This window comes from Lagopus leucura, unplaced genomic scaffold, assembly GCF_019238085.1.
Source record: "Lagopus leucura isolate 7727_CA_CO unplaced genomic scaffold, USGS_WTPT01 Super-Scaffold_100002, whole genome shotgun sequence".
In the NCBI taxonomy this organism is placed as follows: domain Eukaryota; kingdom Metazoa; phylum Chordata; class Aves; order Galliformes; family Phasianidae; genus Lagopus; species Lagopus leucura.
In genome coordinates, this window is record NW_024962263.1 from 42030227 (window position 1) to 42050326 (window position 20100).

Sequence of the window (20100 nt, forward strand, 5' to 3'; positions counted from 1 at the left end):
TCTGACAATTATTTCTGTTTTTATTCAATGACTATCAAACCAACATACTTAAAATGCTGGGAGAAAGGAGTAAGTCCTAAAATCAGGTCTGTTGGCTGATTCAGGAACTTTGTGCTCCCAGTTTGGTGGTTGGACTAGATGACCTTAGAGGTCTTTTCCAATCTTAATGATTCTACAGTTCTGCTGCTTTACTGAGACACAGTAATAGCTGAGAACAGGCTCACTGACTTGCTAGAGACTGAGCTGCCTAAAATCCATGTAGGCTGTATCAAGATATTAAGCAAATCAGGATATTAAGTAAACCAATGGTACACCATCCTCTTGGTTAAATGGTTTGAAAGGCTCCCAAGTAAAGCTTTAGCATCAGCCAGTTACTGCTCTCCACAAAGTTTATGGACATGGATCAAGGCCCATGCCAAACTATCAGTCTGGAGATGGTCTTTCTATACGGGAGCTGAACAAAGACAGTTTTCAGACAGTTAGCCTCAATGCCAGAAAATGGTACAGAGCATCCAAAACTTAAAAGGAAATAGGCAAGCCTAAGGTCTGAACTTAAGCAGGCTAAATATGGCCCTTGAATGTCTGAGTAGATGTTCCTTGGAAAGTGGTCATGGAAAAGTAACACTGTATTGTTCTGCGCTCACTTAGTGACTGAGCCATTCATTTTAATAAGCAGATTTAATAACAACATGCTTTATTGATTCTGACTGGAGTTGGCATTCCAGAGCTAGCAAAACATGGTATGAGTTCCAAGAGTTTATTATTCACAAATTGAACTGCTACTGGACTTCAGCTCTCATCAGGGAGACTGGAAAAACCCAATGGTCCACAGGACGTCAGTGGAGAACAGTCTAGCTGAACTAGCTTGCCATGTTGTCAGAAAGAGAGTTAAGTAACACAGAGAAGAGTATCATTTCACTGTGTCCAGTTCTGAGGCCCCCAACACAAGGACACTGAGCTGTTGGACTGGGTCCAGAAGAGGGCCATGAAGATAATCAAAGGGCTGGAGAACCTCCCCTGTGAGAACAGGCTGAGAGAGCTGGGACTTTTCAGCCTGTAGAAGGCTCCAGGGGGATATTATAGTGGCCTACCAGTACCTGAAGGGTGCCTACAGAAAAGCTGGGGAGGGACCTTTCATAAGGGCACGTAGCGACAGTACAAGGGTAAATGTCTTTAAACTGGAAGAAGGTAGATTTAGACTAGGTATTAGGAAGAAAATCTTTACTGTGAGGCACAGTATGGAAGAGATTATTCACACAGGTTGTGGATATCCCCTTCCTGGAAGCACTCAAGGCCAGGCTGGATGGGGCTTTGAGCAACCTGGTTTAGAGGGAGGTGTCCCTGCCTATAGCAAGAGGGTTTGAATTAGGTGATCTTAAAGGTCTCTTCCAACCCAAACCATTCTATGATTGTATGATCACTAGGAATTAGACAGATAATCTCCTAGTTAAGGCCAGTATGAAAATTGAACATCAAAACAAAAGCTAAAAAAGCCATACAAGCTTTGTGGCAAGGTGGGGGTCATCTGCTTCTCTTGTGTAACTAGAGGTACGACTAGAGAGAATGGCCTTCAGATCTTGGAGGTCTTTTCCAAACACGGTGATTCTATGGTTCTGAGCACAGCATCGTAACAGTGTTGTTGATTTTTCAGTTGTCAATTTATATCCAAGCCCTTGAGAAGATACTGGTTAGTGATGAAACTGAAAAAAATCTCTTCATTGATATGAAGTAATCTATTCTCTCTTTTGTTCTGGAATTGCTTCAGCTAGCATGCTTGATTTATTTTAGTTTAATTTCTATTAATTAAATGCTAAATGACAGCACTGTGCTGGGTTCACAGTGACACAAGAATCAATGCTGCATTTACATCACGGTAAAAAGCTTGAGGAGATTTCTGAATTTGTCAGCAGGACATGTGAAGCCGCACTGCACACACCTAGGCAACATACACCATAAATTCTAACTCAAGTCAGAGTTAAACTCCAAGGACAAGTTCTACTACATAACAAAAAAGAGTTACAGCACTTATACAGCATAAGCAATTATTGTACTGTACCCTCAATGAAACCAAAATTGACCCTTCTGCTGTAAATAATTATACTTGTTGCTATAAAGAAGTGATAATTATGGGCACCAATAAAACCCCATCCCCTTCTGTATCACAGACATCCTGAAAGAAGTTGGCTCACTGGCTTACAGGTTGTAAAACTACGATTTGGAAATACAGTTTGCAGGCAGGAGCTGACCCTCTAGCATATAATTCAACTCCTTGTATTTACAGATCCTTAAACTATAGAAATGATGCCAGTGACAAGCAAATAAAAGAACAGAAAGTTCCCTTCATACTCCTTAGGCTTTGTGGTCTAATAGTATTTCAAAAGGCTGTATTTTCAACATGGTATTTGAGAACACTAGTGAGCTAGTAATGTTCCTTGAACACGTATAGAAACGTTATTGCAACATAACCATTCCTTTACCCTAAATCCAACAAATACCAGTTAGAATGTTTTATCAGTGAGACCCTGAAAGGCCAAAGTTCACTTTCCAGTTTCTTGGGAAGCTTTCCAAATCTCTCCCATTAAATACACTTGATATTTTTCTCCTTACCTATGTCTACATGAGATTTTCTTTTTTCTCATTACTGTGTTACTACTCACATGTCATGTCACTAAGAATAGCAGGAAATTACAATAACATGTTTGCATTATATAACATGCTTGGTAGGAACTGTGAGAGGTCAGAGCTAAAAATATAGATTTTGCATTGTTTTTATTTGCATGCACTGCTGCTGTATTTTTGCCCACCCGGAGCGTTATGTCTCTTATTGTGCAAATCAGCATTCTTCCCATTTCAAAGCTCATTCGTTCACTTATTCTGAATTTTTAATCATACTGTCTTCATAATACATGAATTGACTCTTTTCCACACATAAAAAAATTCAGACTGAGATAGCAGTACCTCTTTTCTGAAAAGTGGATCATGAACTTCAGGCCCAGTCCTGTGCCTGCCATCCACTCGCAACAATGTGAATGCCCCATGGTCACTTCAAGGCAGTAAGTGGCTTCTCTGGAAGGCTATCTGTTAGATTTTCTTTCTCAAAAGATGATTTCTGGGAGACTGTCTCTCAGGCTTCAGATGATCCCATTTCTTCCTGTGGAAGTGTCTTAACAGTGCAGTATGTTCTATATTTCATACTATGAAACTTAAGAGGAATCTTGGTGCTTCTATACCAGGGACTGTGTGCAAATTTCCTGAATTCCAGATATGACAATGAACCTAGTATTTACAGGGTCTCTCCAAAGGTCTGGATTAGATCAGTAAATCTCCGTGGAACTTAGACAATCTGAACACATCATGAAGTGTTTATTTTACTCAACAAAGTAACAGAAAAGAGTGCTTATTGCTTTAGATAACATATATTTTCAAATTTCTACGGCAGTTTTCAAGACTGAATAAAGTCTTCTAGGTTGAAACATAATATAAATTACTTCTTCAGGGAAGAGGGATTAAAAGAAAGAAGTTTCAAAATCAGAATCTTTGGGTAAAATGATGGTTGACTCATTTTCCCAGTTAAGAGCTGTTCCTTTTTTAGATCAAGCAACTTGTGTGTTGAAGAAGTTGGTTGATAAAGTGGATGAATAAAGAATACAAAGACTGCCTTCACTCTCACACACTCCCAGCCTGTGCAGTTCGTGTGTAGTTTCTTTCTGAGCATTTTCTTTAAGGTTCTTTTTAACTACACCTCTTGGTAATTGCTGCAGTTCTGTCTCTCTTTCATCCTGTCTGGCTTTACAGTCCAAGGATCTGCAGGACTTCTCCCACATACTCAAGGCAGAAGGCACTCTGGCATTCAAAATGCTAAGTACTGCATTCAGGATAAAGTTAAGTCATACAATTGGCTATTCTTGGCCCTCCTCTTCTCTTCAGGTTTAAAGAGGAAGGTACCAGCTATTTGTGGTGTCTATAAGAGCAGAAAGAATGGCTAAATGGACTATTCTTTATTTCTTTATATTTCATTATCTGATTAGAAGAGTTTTATGGGGCAAGTCCAGCCTGGAGAAGTTTGGCATTGCAAGATGAGAAAGGTCATTCCCCTAACCACAAACTCACCCACAGAGCAAAAGGCAGAATAGAGCATGGACAGTCTCACCTTGCTCCTTCCCTGAGTGTGCTGTCACCAGGTATTTTTGGGGTTATCTGGGACAAAATCTTTGGGATGCTTATCCTTTGGCTTTTTGAGGATGTGGCACTGAATATTATGAGGAGGGTGCTGGGGTGACAGCATTTCGCTGATTATGCCAGTCAGATAAAAGAAGTGGAAGCACTCAACCTTCATCATAGCAAGACTGAATGGAAATCTATGCGACAAAGAAAACTCGCTTCTGTTGCTGCTAAAAGCTTGCAGGAAAACTTTTCCAGAGAAGGTCACAAGAACCTTTTATTATGTAATGCAGCAAACAATCTAAAGCTCTTTCTAACAGATGAATACATAAATAACACTAAATGCATGCAGTCATCGAGCACTACATTTTTCATTCCTGTGTACAAGCCAGACCTTTGCAATAAACAAGCATTCCTTTGCTGAAGTAAGTGGAACTGACCTATCTGTGTACCTGCAGATAATTTGGCCCCACAATCTTTAAACTGTAGATTAACTTGCACTGAAGAAGTGAAATGTAAAAATGATACTGTCTTGAGAGAGTAAGTTCTTGAAAAAGTGAGTGCCTCAACATATGTTGAATAGCCCTTACATAAAAATATTTTCTTGTAGACTTTTAAAACAAACTCTCTAGAATTTTACTGACTCATACACATCTTAAAAAAAAAAAAAAAATGTCCTCAGTAACACAGGTATTACACAATTTCCACAGAACCATCATCTTAAATTAAAGAAAAAGCCTCACAAATGACAATCATTATAGAAATCTGAATAGCTTAGCCAACTGTTAAGTACATATATTCATCATTACTGAATGCACTACTGCTTTAAACATACATAATTCCAAAATAATCTTCTAGAAGTAAACACAGCAACAGCCATAAAACCTAAAATCGCAGACAAACTGAGCAGTATTTGTTGTATTAAAACTCTGACAAAATAGATTTTAATCATGTCCAGTTGTACAAATTCTAAAACAACCTGGAATGCCATTTGGCCTTCATGATTAATTTGTACGTTATCATTGTAAACAGAGCTTCCACAACATGTCTAGAAAGTCTGCTTTTTTGAAGCAACATTTAAACAATCAACATGCCCTTTCTCCCTTTTATGTCATGGTGGTTGTGAGGGGATTCTAAATCAATCAGGAGACAGCAGGATTTTTCATATTTGATTAGAGAAGAAGAATTTAATTGCAGAAAAAATGCAGAATTCTGAACGACCTCAGGTATTTAGCTTATTGCCTTGAATTGGAGAACTTGTGATCTCCTTATCCATTTCAGGAATTACAGAATCTTCTGTGACATGGCTGACGTGCTGATCAATACAACAACAGCAATAATTTATACTGCAAGTTTAGTGTAGTTTCAAAAACCTGCATTAACCAAGCTGGTGCTTGTAGGAGGATCAATACACAAGGCATCATTCTTAGCGATGTGCATAAAAGAAGTATGACTAAACTTCTAACACCCAATGAATGCAGATTAAGATGCAGAATGCACTCTGCAAGCTATGCCATGATATGCTTCAGAGTGTAATGTAAAATAAAATGCAATAAAATGTATTGAGAAATTCTTACTTTAATTTTCACTTTCTGTTTCACAAGGTATTTACATTAAGAGTTTGTAGGCAGCAGTCATTTTAAGACCTGCTGAAAGGATCTTTACCATATGTTCATCTGCTTTAATCAGTTCTATAGCTTCAAGTTACTTTAAATCTCTCCTTCTATTTTCTTACCACTATTCCACTCATTTGGTGTACTTAATCTCCTAACTGGCTTCCTTTTACCACCAGCAAAGTTGCTGATGCATCTCCACTGCTATAGGAATTAATAATCTTTAGTTCACAGTGCAGTTAGAAGGAATTAAACTTTTTTTTTTTTTTTTAAGGCCTAATATGTTTGTGCTAAAGCAAAAATAAGTCCAAATATTATTATTTTGATTCAGATGCTTGAATTCAGGACTACACTGCAGCTTTATAGCATGAAGTAACATAAACATAAAATCTACTAAATTAGTTCCACTGTATCTGCTTTAATTGCTTTCTCATTTCTTCTCAGCTTGTTCACACTTATCAAAACTGCTACTTTTTTTTTTAAGTTGTCTGAATGACAATTTCCTAAATTCATCCATAGAATGATGAAACATATCTAACACAGCAGTGAATGCTGCAAAATAAAAATAAAAATTAAATGTTCTGAAAACACCACCCCCTAAAAAAATAATAATTTATGTATAAAGGGGAAACATCTTCAACCTCTGAGAAATCTGTATTTATCTCATCTATATTTTCCCTTGTTCAAAATATTGAGCTCATTACTGGTTATGATTCAAAATAATATAATCATTCCTCTGTTTTCTTCACTGAAAAGCAGGCATCTTTTATCACAACAGGTGTACGACTTACATGGTAATGTGCATCTCGCTATGAAATTAAACCACAGCAAACTGGAAATTCATTAGGATGAACTATATAACATTAAAGAACTGAAGCTATGGTTTTCCAGTCTTTTTTTGTAGTTCTGTCATGGCCAAGTAAATGTAAACACTTCATGGATGGTACAATACATATTTTGAGAAGTGGTTAACTTACTAAGAACTGATTATCTTATATTTGTGAAGTAAACAAGAAAAGAGAATATCATAGACAGTAGTTCAGCATAGAAAATATGACATGCCCTTGAACTTCTAACACTGCAGTAAGCAATTACCTTAAAGAAGCCACCCACACAACAGAACTATGGCTTTGTTCCTTATCTTCAAAGAACAAGCCACTTGCATCTGGATCAAATCCTTTAAACAATACACGAACACTCAACATCAAAGCACTTCCATTTTCTTCAGTTATTTAATTTAATTAGAGCTAATACAGACATGAATTTAGACACTGACTGCTGCGTAGAAAATCCCCAGAAAACATGTTCAAGAAATTAATCAATTTGGTTTTAATTTTATAAAGCCTTTTCCCCCAGTACCTGACAGGAGCGCCTCTGCTCTGTGCAGGTTTCAGTAAGACTGTCACAGTGCTGTCAGTTTGATTCAAAGGTGTCTCGAGTTCATATGGTGGCATAGAGGGTGCTAGAATAAGAAAGGAAAAGAAGCAAAATAATCATTATTCCTGTATTTCTTCTTTCAGGAGCCATATCTTTATTTGAATATGTAATCCTAAAGACTTCTGCCAATATAAAGACTGTATAAAGCTCTAATATGCTTTCAGTTATAGTAGAAGTATTAGACAATTCTTAAGTAAATTCAGTAAAAAAAATAAAAATAAAAAATCCTAGCTCACTGAGAATTACTAGAGCCAACAGCTCCTAATACAGCTAAGTTTTCAGAAAGTACTGAGAGTACATAAGTTGGAAATGAATACATATACATTTTATTTAAAGAAGAGCATCTACAAACTGTAGATATATGCAAAAGTGACTATATTTTTTGAAACTGTGAATCCAGCTTTCTCAGTGTGTCAGCAATAGTTGGATACGCTTCTGGAACTTGTCATTTGTGCTGTGGCTGTCATGGGCCTATCTATTGTCCACCACAGATATCATTCACGATAATGAAACAGGATTATCATCATGAGAGCTTATCATACACTCAATGGCACTTTTGCAAACCGTGTCCCCATTAAACAATTACAAATGATTCCTCAGTTACAATCTTCTACTGCTATTGCTTTTCTTCCAATGCTCTTATCTAGTTGTGTTTTTACCACTATAACTAATGGAAGGCTGCTCAGTTAATTGTTTGTTTAGCAGTCTATCATATACTTATTGTCCAGCTATTAATGATGATACACTTCTACAGACTTAAAAGGCTACAGAAGCAAACAGAAATCACTGCAGTGAACTTTTTCAACCACAGGAATGATGCAAGACAATGAACTTCCCCAAACTAATTCCAGCTTATAACAGAAAATACATTTTTTTGGGGTGGCGAAGATCTTTTATTTAGCTCTGAGTTCTTTCAACAGCTAATTATCCTCATTGTTGAAGACTTATTTAGCATCTAAATTCATTTTGCTAAATATTTCAGATGCTGGACACTTTGTGTACCACACTGCAGAAGTTATTCAGAGTACAGTGTGCTCTACATGCAGACAATTTCATTGAATAACAAGGGACCTTAAAATTACCTAGTTCCAGCCCCCTGAAATCAGTTTTCACTGATTTCAGTTTTGTAGTTTTATACATGTGGGATTTATCCAAATCATACCCCGTTCTCAAGTTGGCTATCCCAAAAGTGAGGGAATCACAGAGTAAGTGTGAATCTGAAAGCTGTGTAAACATTTCCGAAACACTATCAGTGTCATTTCTTGCCCTTGGTCTCCTGCATGCATCTTAACAAGTCTTACAGTCTTACTGAGTTGTGACTCTTAGGTCCCTACAAGCAATGTTTATTAACCTTAGTCTCTCTCCACCAAAACTGTAATCCTGTCCAGGCTACGAGCTACGGTTCTCCCACTCTTACCTTCGAACCTGGCTACTTTGTCTCCTCTCCACAGATATCTGGACTTTACCTATTTTCCCCCTTTTGTTCTATCTAGATAAGGATTCTTCCTCCCCCACACTGCCCACAAACAAAGAAGCAGCTTATCTTCCTAAAATGGATGAAATTCTTCTGGGTAAAAAAGGCAGCATAAAAAAATTCAGCCTCCCCAGCTGACTTTTCACAAAGTTATACACAACAAAAAACAGTCTTCTAATACAACATGCCCATCAATTTTGACAGCAGGCATGGCTACTAGCTCTCCTTTTAGTAGTGCATATTTACATACAGATCACTTCATCCATCAATGCCAATCACACCACTGTAGAATGAAACACGGCAAATACTTACAGTACAGAATAGTACTACTCATCAACTTAAGACAGAAAATCAAAGCCATGAAAATGCAGTCTAGAGTCAGACAAATTAAAATTCAAGATCTGTTTAAAAATTGGTCAGAATGCATAGTTTCCAGGTCATCTGTTCTAAAATGTACTTTGAAACCTTTTTTTATAAATGTTCAGCACTTTCATTTGACATCTTTTCACAATATAGACACATCAAAAGCCTCAAAGCCTTACAGGTAAGACCACAGGCCAATAACATTGCAAAAAATGATACTCAACAGCTAAAATTTCAGTTGCAGTTCTTCTATGATACTATGAAATGTATTCTGCTTGTATTTTACAGAAATACACCAAGAGATTGGCTTTGACCTCAGGACAAATTTTAAACATATCCTGTTAGCACAGTAAATAAGATGAAATACTAAGAGAGTTGGGCGCAGAGAAGACAGCTTGCAAAACTTCACTAGATGGCTCTTTTGGAGCTTTGTCTCATTTCAAAGCATGGCTTTAATGTCCACTCAGACAAATGAGTTTTTGTTGGTAACATATCGAATTTAAAAGAGAACAATTTAAGCCATAGCACTATTCTTAAATGCACTCTATTCTCAGCAGCCTCCTTCTTACCTCATTCTAGTAAGGCCTGATTCTATCATACTAAGTCCTATCAAGACTTGCTATGTTAGGAATTCATTTCTGACAGAAACATTTTGCTCAATGTGAGAAGAGGGAGAATGATCCCATCTTTACAGATCGGCATTAATTACTGTTAGACATTCTTCCAAGAATAATTTTCCAACTTGAAAATTACCAGTCTTTTTTTTTTTTTTTCCTCTAGTAACCTCAATTAGCAATAATTTCCACCTCACATTAACTGCCCTTTCCTGTAATAAAAAAGAATTGCTTTATTTCTGATTAATACTTGTGAGGACAGAAAAGGATTGATGCAGGGAAAAATATACAGAAAGAGAATAAAAAAGAAATAAGATTTCGTATCCAAATGCTTTCCTTTATCTTTTATGAAAAGCAAATTTGACACAAATAGGTAAGGCAATTTTCTGTAAACATTATCAAGGTCCAACTCTCAATTTAATTCCCAGGAAGACTGTAGGTAAGTGAAGAGTAAAGGGATTTAAATTTTAACTTTGCAAAACATTTTGTTGTTGATTTACATAAGGATTTTAGGATTTAATAGTATTGTATCCCATCGGTTGGAGAAATTAAGCGTTCCTCTGCCTCTGGGAGGGCTTTAAAGTATTGTTCATGGATCTGTAGAAGTGACAGAGTCATGCTGCTCTTATCTGGAAACAACAACTCCTGATGTTCTTGTCTAATACGGTTTCATACCCACTTCAGTTCACACGCCTACTAGGAATGTATGCTGGCTGGCTGTCAGCAGCACTTTCTAACTGAGCACTGGACATACAGTGTATCTGCTCTACTCTAAATTGTTCATGGCTCATTAAAGAGATTTTCCAGCACTGTTACTGTACTAATTTAGAATCATGTCAAGGCTGAATAAGCTCTGAATGGAGCCCTCATCCTCATGTCCAAAAAACCCTATGCTAAATGTTGTAACAGTAGCTGGCACTGACTGTAGGCACATAATTCATTGGGTATTTTGGGTGGTAAGTTATAGCCATGAATAGGAATTTCAAACTACTAGCTGCTATTTAAACACTTGGGAAGCTTTTCAGGTACACTAACATATGTCATTGTGGCATCTTCAGGGATGAAGGCTTATTTTACTTTCAATTTGCTACTCGTAAATTCCTAAAGAAGAGATAAGTAGCAAAAAAAAATTGAACATGCCATCATTAAATGTAAACAATTATATTTTTTCATTAAATACCTGATATTTTAGTGGTGAACTGATTTGTGATAGGAGGTCCAAAGCCTTTAGCTGTGCTGGCCCTGATGGTAAAAGAGTAGGTAGTGCCGGGATACAATCCAAAAAAGAGATAGTGCGTTTCATTTCCTAGCTTTGAGACTCGTCCACTTTGATTGGATAAATCTATTTCTGGGTCAAAGGAACTGACTGCTTTGTAGGTGATCTGCAAAAGAATAAGAAAGTTATAAACTGTCTTGAGCAGATGGACAAAGATTGCATTTTTATCCAGTAAACCCTTCTGATGTATGTGCTGTCAGACATTTTATGATAAGCTATCTTACTCTCTTATTCTCTTCAAATCCTGAATCCCATGAAGGGACAGAGAAACTTAGCTATAACTGGTATGAGTTATTACTTTTATAGATATGGAGACTTAGAGGCAAGCTAGATTACAACTCTAAAGGATGGGTTCAGGCTTACATTAATTCCTTTAAGGTGCTGCCTTTAACAATGTCATTTTTTGAACCCGTCTTACTGTTGGTTTTGATCAGCAACAATAACAAAAACAAAACAACAGAGTAAAAGCACATAAACAAATAATGCAAAAAGTGCCTCCTACTTCTAACTGATTTGACTGCAATTACACTTTGCTCTGAATAAGATTATCCTTAGAAGATGATAAGGGCAGCTTAAGGCAAATTTTTCAGAAAGCTGGTAGAGCTTATATTTTAGTCTAAAGCTTAGATATTGTAATTGCTAATTTGGAAATTTTCAGGTTATTATATTGTACCTAGGTCAGATTCTCCTTTGGAGGAAAAGAGAGATAAAATGCTAAGTAATATATGCAAAACATATATTGTATCCTCAGTTCCTTCTTTGACTCAAGCAGTATTTTCAGTTTTCATTAGAAATGTTAATATAAGTTCACAGCAAAACTTGATCCAGATTTTTTATATTAATTACTAATTTCCACATATCATAATGAGAACTTAAAAAATAGAAATATATTAAAAAATAAGAATTATTAATTTCTCCTTTTTACTTATAAAGTTTCATTCTTATATGAATTCCAGCACTTTATATAACAAAGTAATAACTAACATTCTTTTTTGTTGTAATTATTACACAGTACATTATTACACATAATTCTGATTAAGAAGACAAACACAATAAATATTTAAAAGCATGTAAGTGTTGACATTATACATTTTTAACATTTGCCATATTACATTTTTGTATTTTTTTTTTTTTTTTGTATAGCAATTAATTACTGGACAGGTAAGCAGCTAATATTATATAATTAAGTTCTTCCAGGCATCAGGAAGAACACAATAAAAAAAGGTGCTTTGGCTGGTTAAAACGAACTTGCATTGTTTTTTTGTTTCACTCCTACTTATAAGCAAAGTCCACAGTGGTTTCTACAGTATTTGTTAGCATTCTGGTAAATGTAAATTCTTTGTTCAGGAGTTTAAAGTCATAATTACATTACCCACATTTTAAAATACTAACACATAAAGAAAGCATCTCATGCTGCAGTCTTTGGAATGACCCTTTAAAAAATGGCCACCAGCTGAAGAGGATGCCTAAGAAAGGGCAACCTCGTTCTTAGGTATGAGCAAAGCTTCCATCTCAGACAAACTGAATGTCTTCAACTCTCAGCTAAAGTACCCAGTTATCTTGTGCTTGCTTTTCCTTTGGCACTACAGGTTGTATAGTCCCTTCACTTCAGGTTGTGTATCACCCTGTGACAGGTGACGGGAAGGTGCATTCACTCCTTACTGCGACTCTTGAGCTGACTCACTGCTTTGCAGGCCTTTCAGCTCAAGGGATTCTCCAATTGTTATTATCTCCAGGCTGAAATGTCCCCTATTCTTCCTTGGAGACTGCTCATAGAATCATAGAATCAGTTGAGTTGGAAGAGACCTTTAAAGGGCATCTTGTCCAACTCCCCTGCAATGAACATGGACACTTACAGATAGGTCAGGCTGCTCAGAGCTTGGTTCAGCCTGACCTCAAATGTTTCCAAGGACAGGGCATCCACCACCTCTCTCGGCAACCCGTTCCAGTACCTTGCTATCCTTATCATAAAAATCACCTTTCTTTTATGCAGTTTAAATCTCTCTTGTTTCACTTGTAACCATTTTCCCTGGTAATCATGTTCCCTTGTTTCCCTTGTATCACAACAGACCCTGGTAATGAGTCCGTCCCCTTCTTTTTTTATAGCTTCCCTTTAGATATTGAAAGGCTGCTATCCACAGCCTTCTCTTCTCCAGGCTGAACAGCCTCAGCTCTCTCAGACTGTCCTCGTAGGGAGGTGTTCCACATCTTGGATCATTTCCGCGCCCTACCTCTGGATGTACTCCAAATCCATTTCTCTCCTGTACTAAGGACTCTAGATCTTCACGCAGTACTCTAGGTGTGATGTCTCCAGTGCAGACTAGAGGCATGAATCACCTCCCTCGACATGCTGGCCATGCTTGCTCTGGTGCAGCCCTGCATACAGTTGACTTTTTGGGCTGTCAGGGTACATTGTGGCTCATGTCCAGCTTGCCATCAACCACCACCTCCAAGTCCTTTATGGCAAGGATGTGCTCAACCCTTTTGTCCCTGAGCTTATATTGGTAGCAGGAGTTGCCATGACTCAGGTGCAACATTCTGCACTAGGCTTTGTTGAACCTATGAGATTTTCCTAGGCCCACAACTTGAGCCTGTGTAGTCTCACACAGTTTGGTGCCATCCACAAACTTGCTGAGGGCACACTCAATCTTAGTATTGATGTCACTGATGAAGAAATTAAAAAGTCCCAGTGCTGACCCCTGAGAGAAACAACTCATTACTGATCTTCATCTGAACATTGATTCCCTGATCACTACTCCCTGAGTATGATCTTGCAACCAGCTCCTCATCCATTGAACAGTCTATTCATTAAATCCATATCTTTCAAATTTAGAGAGAAGGAAGTTATATGTGCACATGTCAAAGGCCAAACTGAAGTCCAAATGATACCAGTGGCTCTTCCCTTTTCCACTGATGCAGTTAAGACATCATAGAAGGTCACTAGGTTGGTCAAGCAGGACTTGCACTGCGTGAAGCCATGCTATTTATCTTGTATTACCTCCTTCTCTTCCATGTGCCTTAGCACAGCTTTCAGAAGAATCCATTCTATGATCTTCATTGGCACAGAAAAGAGGCTACAAGTTGATAGTACCCTGGATTGTTCTTTCTATCCTTCTTAAAAATAGGCACGACACTGCCTTTTTTCCACTCACCAGGGACTTCACCTGATTGCCATGACTTTTCAAATATCATTGAGAGTGGCCAGGTGACTATGTCATCCAATTCCCTCAAGACTCTGGGATGCATCTCCTTGGGACACGCAGACTTATGAACATTCAGGTTCCTCAACTGGTCCACTTACAGTAGGAGGGACTTCGCTTCTTCAGTCCTCAACTTCTGACCCAACTGCTTGAGGGCTATGTTAAGAGCAGTTGTCAGTGAAGACTGCGGCAAAAAATTGAAGTACTTGAGCCTTCACCTTGTCCATTGTTATCAGCTACCTGTGTTGCTCACTAGGGGAGAGTATGCATTCTTAGTGTCTTTCCTTATGGTTGATGTACCTGTATAAGCCTTTCTTGATCTTCTTTGCACTCCTTGCCCAGTGCAGTTCTAGTTGGGTTCTGGCCTTCCTAATCTGTTCATGTTCAGCCACCTCACTGGACCAAGCTGGCATTTAGAACAAAAACTGGTTTGGATGTATATGTCTTGCTCATACCTTTCAGTTAGAGATTAATGAAATCAAGTTTCTACTTTAAAAGATTGCTTAGCTCTCTCTACCCTGCTCTTAGAAGTGCAAGATAAACAGCAGAAGATACCAGTATTATATTTTCAACATTCTCTTTGCTGTTGGAATGCTAGGTTCTTTTGGTGTTCAAAGACTTGCTGTCCTGAATACCTTTGAAACTTAGGCCAACCTATTTTTTTCATTACAGCTGATGAAGTTATAAAGATATATTTCAGAATGAGCTGCACATATACACTGCATGTAGTTTTCCACCAGTACAGTAAGACATGAATACATTTTTATTAGCAGATGATTTGCTTCTGTGTGTTTCTATGAATCTGAAGATAAATCTCAATAAAAATATTATCATATTTACTAAAGCATTCAGATCCATGCAGATTGGCAATTTGGCAAAAAAGCTGGAAAGTAGTTAGTTTTATATTAAAAAAAAATCAATCTATACTTCTTCGTAACATTTTATCCTTTTATAATAAAACAGTTTTCAAAACAGTATCAATAGGTTACCATTTAATTTAACTTTTCTCTTACACCATATCTCATTTAGGTGGTGTGTTGTTTTTTTTTTTAAACAAAACATTTCAATACCAATTTTGTGGTAAGGTCAGGTAAGAGGCTTAACAGTGATTACTGTCTGACAGCTTAATCTCTGCAGTCTTTTGTCAATTTTTCTAAAAGGTATTCAGGCAGAGGTTCCATGTGAGGAAAAGCAGTGATTTTTAGACATCTACAACATATAATTTCGTTGAATTTGCATTAAAAATCATAGATTTTTTAAAAATTATGCCTGCCTGTTTCTATTACAATAGGCTTCTTGTAATGAGTCTCACCTAAATGTGAAGATGACTGTCTTCACTGCATTATGCCTTCTCTTAAAAAAAAAATCTACTAAGATCTGTCTTTCAGTCTTAAATATTAATTCCACATTACTAGATAGAATACTATAACATATGGCTCTAAATATAGCAGTTTTCTTCAAGTTGATAACTCAATACCTTTCTTGGGATTTGCAGTATATTACACAAATATTACACATTTGATTTTATTACTTTGTAAGTGCTACTATCTTCAAAATGAGTACTTATTTCACAGAAACTGGGAAAAATATTTTCTTTCAATTACATACTAATTATGCACTTCCAAAAATCAATACAATATATGAAGGGAAAAACACGACCAAACGCTTGATACCTCATACAAAGTAATGACACCATATGTTTGCACTGGCTCTCTCCACTGAAGAAAAATCTTCTCTTCAAAGGTACTCCCTTGAATGGATTCAAGTGGTACAGCACTTGGAACTAATGAATAAAAAATGGAGAAACAAATATAAAAGCAATCCATCCATTTTGTTGAGACACAAAATAGCTGTTACTATAACTGTTGAGATACAGTTAATCTTCCATGGAATTTGTTGAACATATTATACATATATATATATATATATATATATATATATAAATATAATCATTTCTTCCCCATCTCCCTAAGTTAAACACCTCATCTGCATATAATATGTTAGAAAATTACACCCACAATTATTTCCCAAAGATTGAAGCAGAGATGAGGGTAGAAAGAAGCAAAGACTCAGCTAAGAATAATTTATTTTGCAAGACAATGCTGTTAAGGAAATTTGTGTCAACTTCAGTATAAAAAGGAGTTAGTGAGAATTGCACTTTTCTAGTAGAACACTACTGATGAAGAAAGAAATAATTCAACTTACAGAATAAGAAACTAGATGATGTCTCAGGGATAAATTCTTGTAAATAAGAATAGTCACACCTACTTATCAATGACATTACTGTTCTGAACTGAAAGATACAAACATTTATGTATGAAAATAAAAAAAGACTGAAATAACAAGGTGCAGCTTTAGCTTACTGAACTAAGAATGCCAGCCTTGGAAAGGTGAGCCACATTTTGCACATAATGGTGATGCTCACTGACTATAGACCTGATGTCCTTAAACATGGTGAACACATGGAAGTTGTGATGCAGACAAACTGAAAACCTGACATTCATCTTTCTTAAAGATTCTGACTTTAGAAGAATGAATGGTGAACAGACAGGGACATCAGAAGAGTCTGATAAAGGGTGCATCAGCTGATCTTAGATATCTACTTCTTTTTTTTTTTTTTTCTTCCATTTGTTCTGCAACTATCTTATCCCAGAACCAATGTCAACACAGTTTTTAGCCAAGAGGGTGCGTTAACAGCACATGGACATGTATCTGAAATTCTGTTTTTGAAACAGTATATGAAACATAATGTAAAAAGAAAATTTTCAAAAACGCACTGCTAGGAAGCATTAGGCTATCACAAAGCTCACTGATGGGTGAGCACTTTCACCTGATGCGCACGTGAAAGTCCAGTAAGAAAATATATTTTTCATATGCTAGAAGGTGGAAACTAACTGCTACAACAGTTGAAACAACTTCTTGGACCCCTTTCTGAGTTCAATCCATACAACTAAAGTACAGGAAGAGAAGACCTGCAAGATAAACATCTGGTGACTCCTTCCTGTTTCTAGGTCTGATAGGGTATTTTTCTTCTTCTGTTCCTCCATGTTGTTGGTCTAGGAGCAAAATCGTTTAAATGGAGTTTAAATTGAGACTTTATAAGCAAATCTCCCTACCTCTCTACAGTGTCCCTTGTAGGAATTCCTTAGACAAAAAAAAAAAGGACACTGATAGCTTCTGAATTTGCTTTCCAGTCCTACATGGACCAGTGAAACTGTGCCATTAGTGAAATCCTAAGTATGGGCACAAAGTCTTCCTTCAAAGTAGGAGAAAACCAGCATTTTTCTATTTGGAATAATAGGGCTAATAATATATATGTAAAGGGAGAAAAATTAAATATAGCACAAGTAAGGTAAAAGTATGACAAAACATGGTGATAACTCTATAAAAGTACTTGAAGGCCATAAACTCTGAGCATTTACACTATCACGGAGGTCAAAGACTCAAAGAGCTTCCCTCGAGAGTCTGTAGGATATTCATCCATGGAAATACCGAACGCTCAACTGAACATAGCCTTTGCAACATACATTATAATGCAATTTGAAGATCACAGTGATTATCGGCCATATTTCATTGTTGTGTTACACACAGATACATACGTTTTACTGAAAGTGTACAATATACTAAAAAGCTGTATTTTTTCTATAGTATTTGTAAAAACATTGCAAAGACAGAATCGTAGATTTTCAGTCTTGATATTTCAAAACTGATTAATATTATGGAAAGAATACTAAAAAAAAAAGTATTCTCTGAACCACTGATGCTGGTTTTTAAGATGTCTTAGAATACTGTGAAGTTCAGGAGGGCCAGGAATAAACAAATACTACGTAAATTTTAAAGAAAATACAGAAATGTTACATATATTAGTAAGATCCTTTGCTTTTGCATCCTACAATTGAACTGAATAAAAACAAGGAGATGACAGCAAAATGAATTTTAATTAAACAATTTTTATGTTAGCTATGCTTGGTAAAATCTGTTGCATTAGCAACCTAAATTCCTAAATTGTTTAATTTATTCCCTCATATATTTTGATTAGAAATTAATACTGTACAAAACCATTACAGTACATATTAAATGATTTAATAGTTTTAAATGATACTCTTCAAGTATTTATTATAAGGGAAACTTGTCATTGCTGATTTTTTTTTCTAGAAATATTTCCAAAATGTTTGCAGTAAATCCATTATTAATTTGGAAGAAAATACACACTACTTCTAGTCAGACTGCAGATGTTAAAACTGTGAGAATAGATCTGTTGTAAGCAATCTCAGCCACTTGTTAAGGTTCCTTTGAAGGGTAGACAACTGAAGATTCGTATAAGCAAAGCCAAAAAACATCAGGCTCACTTGTAGAAGGTACCAAGGGGCTATATACCTTAGTACAACGTGTTCCGGAAAGGTGGAACCGATTCCTGGTGCATGACTAATTAAAAAAGTAAGTCCCATTTTGGTCCCATAGCTATCAGTACTCGTGTAAACTCTTGGTGTGCATAATCACTATAACATCACATAGGATTTAGAAGGATGTTAGAATCTATTCATGCAGTGTTACTACAGCATTACAAAGACTCAGTTGCCAACTCGGCTACACATACTTCAAAAAAGAGACTGATAAATTAAGTAATTATGTAAATGACTGAGGTCTGAAAACCCCACTTTAGCTAAGAATTACCAAAGGAGAGGGAGTATATATATATTGTAATGTATACATATAAAAAAGACACTGGATAAGCAACTAATAGCATTCAGTGGTGGAAACTGTAGATCAGGAAAAAGTATTTAATGTTGAGCATATCATTCAACAGAAAAGCTTACATGAAGATACTGTGGACCAGCACCTGAATTATTGTCACACTGATACTGGAATTTTTATGTGGCAGAACATAACTCTATAACTCTCATACTACGAGCTTAGTGAAGAAACGATAAAATGATGTATAATGTTACAGATTATGTAAAAGTCCATGATAATACATTTAGTAGATCCTTTACTGCCCTGAAACTGTTGAAGGTGGTGGAAAATTTGTTACAGATAGTGAAAGTAGAACATATAGAAAGATATGATGATCATCAGGTAGGATGCATGTACGATGTATATATATGTGTAAATACAAAAACTCACCATCTTCATCAGTTTGTACAACAAGTTCTTGGCTTTCTTTTCGTCCTTCCGGATTCATTAGTACTAATTTGATGCTGACATTTGTATATGGTGAAAGATTAGTAATGGTGTGCTGTGGATGTGAACTTTCTGTATCCCAGCTTACTTCTTCTCTCACTTGCTCTTGTCCTCCAGCCTGGTAACGGTAATGGACTGTGAGGTTGTACCGATGGCAACGCGTAACGTTATATCCAAATGGCTCCCAGCAAATAGTGATTTGCCTAGACTTGATCTCCACAACCTCTAATTTCCGTGGCCCACGCATTGGATCTGCAAAATTACCAATATAATTCTAGTATGATTATTGATGCATATTATAACAGTGAGAATATTTATGCATATTATAGCAGTACGTAAGAGTAATAAGAAGTTTTAGAGTTCTACAAATTTGACACGTAAGTTGAAACATCCATTCTTTTCTTTGCATAGTACAAATGCCAATAGAAGAAGTCAAAAGAAAAGTAAGAGCAAAACACCGAGTAATGGAGAAAGAAGTGACCCTAGTGAAAAACTATAAGGAAACAAAAAACCAGAAACTTATCTTTAAACTCAAACTGTAGTTTAAATAATGTTTACTCCTTTTACCCATTTGTTGCCTGCAAAAAATAACTGCAATTTTCATTACAAATTAATATGTTAACACTTTTAAAGCAAAAGCCGTCATTCAAGTTAATAGGTATCTAAAAATAAAAGGTAATTTTAGGGAAAATCTGCAAATATGTGTTGCTTTTCTCCCAGGACTGTTCCCCCCTCCCGCCCCCCCCCCCCGGGGGGGGGGGGGGGGGGGGGGGGGGGGGGG

General features: G+C 36.6%; 1 protein-coding gene across 9 annotated transcripts in view; it reads right to left on the reverse strand.

Moving 5' to 3' along the window:
* Window positions 1-20100, reverse strand: part of PTPRM (protein tyrosine phosphatase receptor type M) — a 450209-nt gene that overhangs the window by 190180 nt on the left and 239929 nt on the right. For all 9 annotated transcript variants that reach the window (XM_042870343.1, XM_042870338.1, XM_042870337.1 and 6 more), the window contains exons 8-11: window positions 19263-19571; window positions 15812-15921; window positions 10843-11044; window positions 7134-7236 (exon numbers count right to left, since the gene is read on the reverse strand). In XM_042870343.1, coding sequence (XP_042726277.1) covers window positions 7134-7236; window positions 10843-11044; window positions 15812-15921; window positions 19263-19571 — 724 coding nt within the window. The remainder of the gene's footprint in view (window positions 1-7133; window positions 7237-10842; window positions 11045-15811; window positions 15922-19262; window positions 19572-20100) is intronic.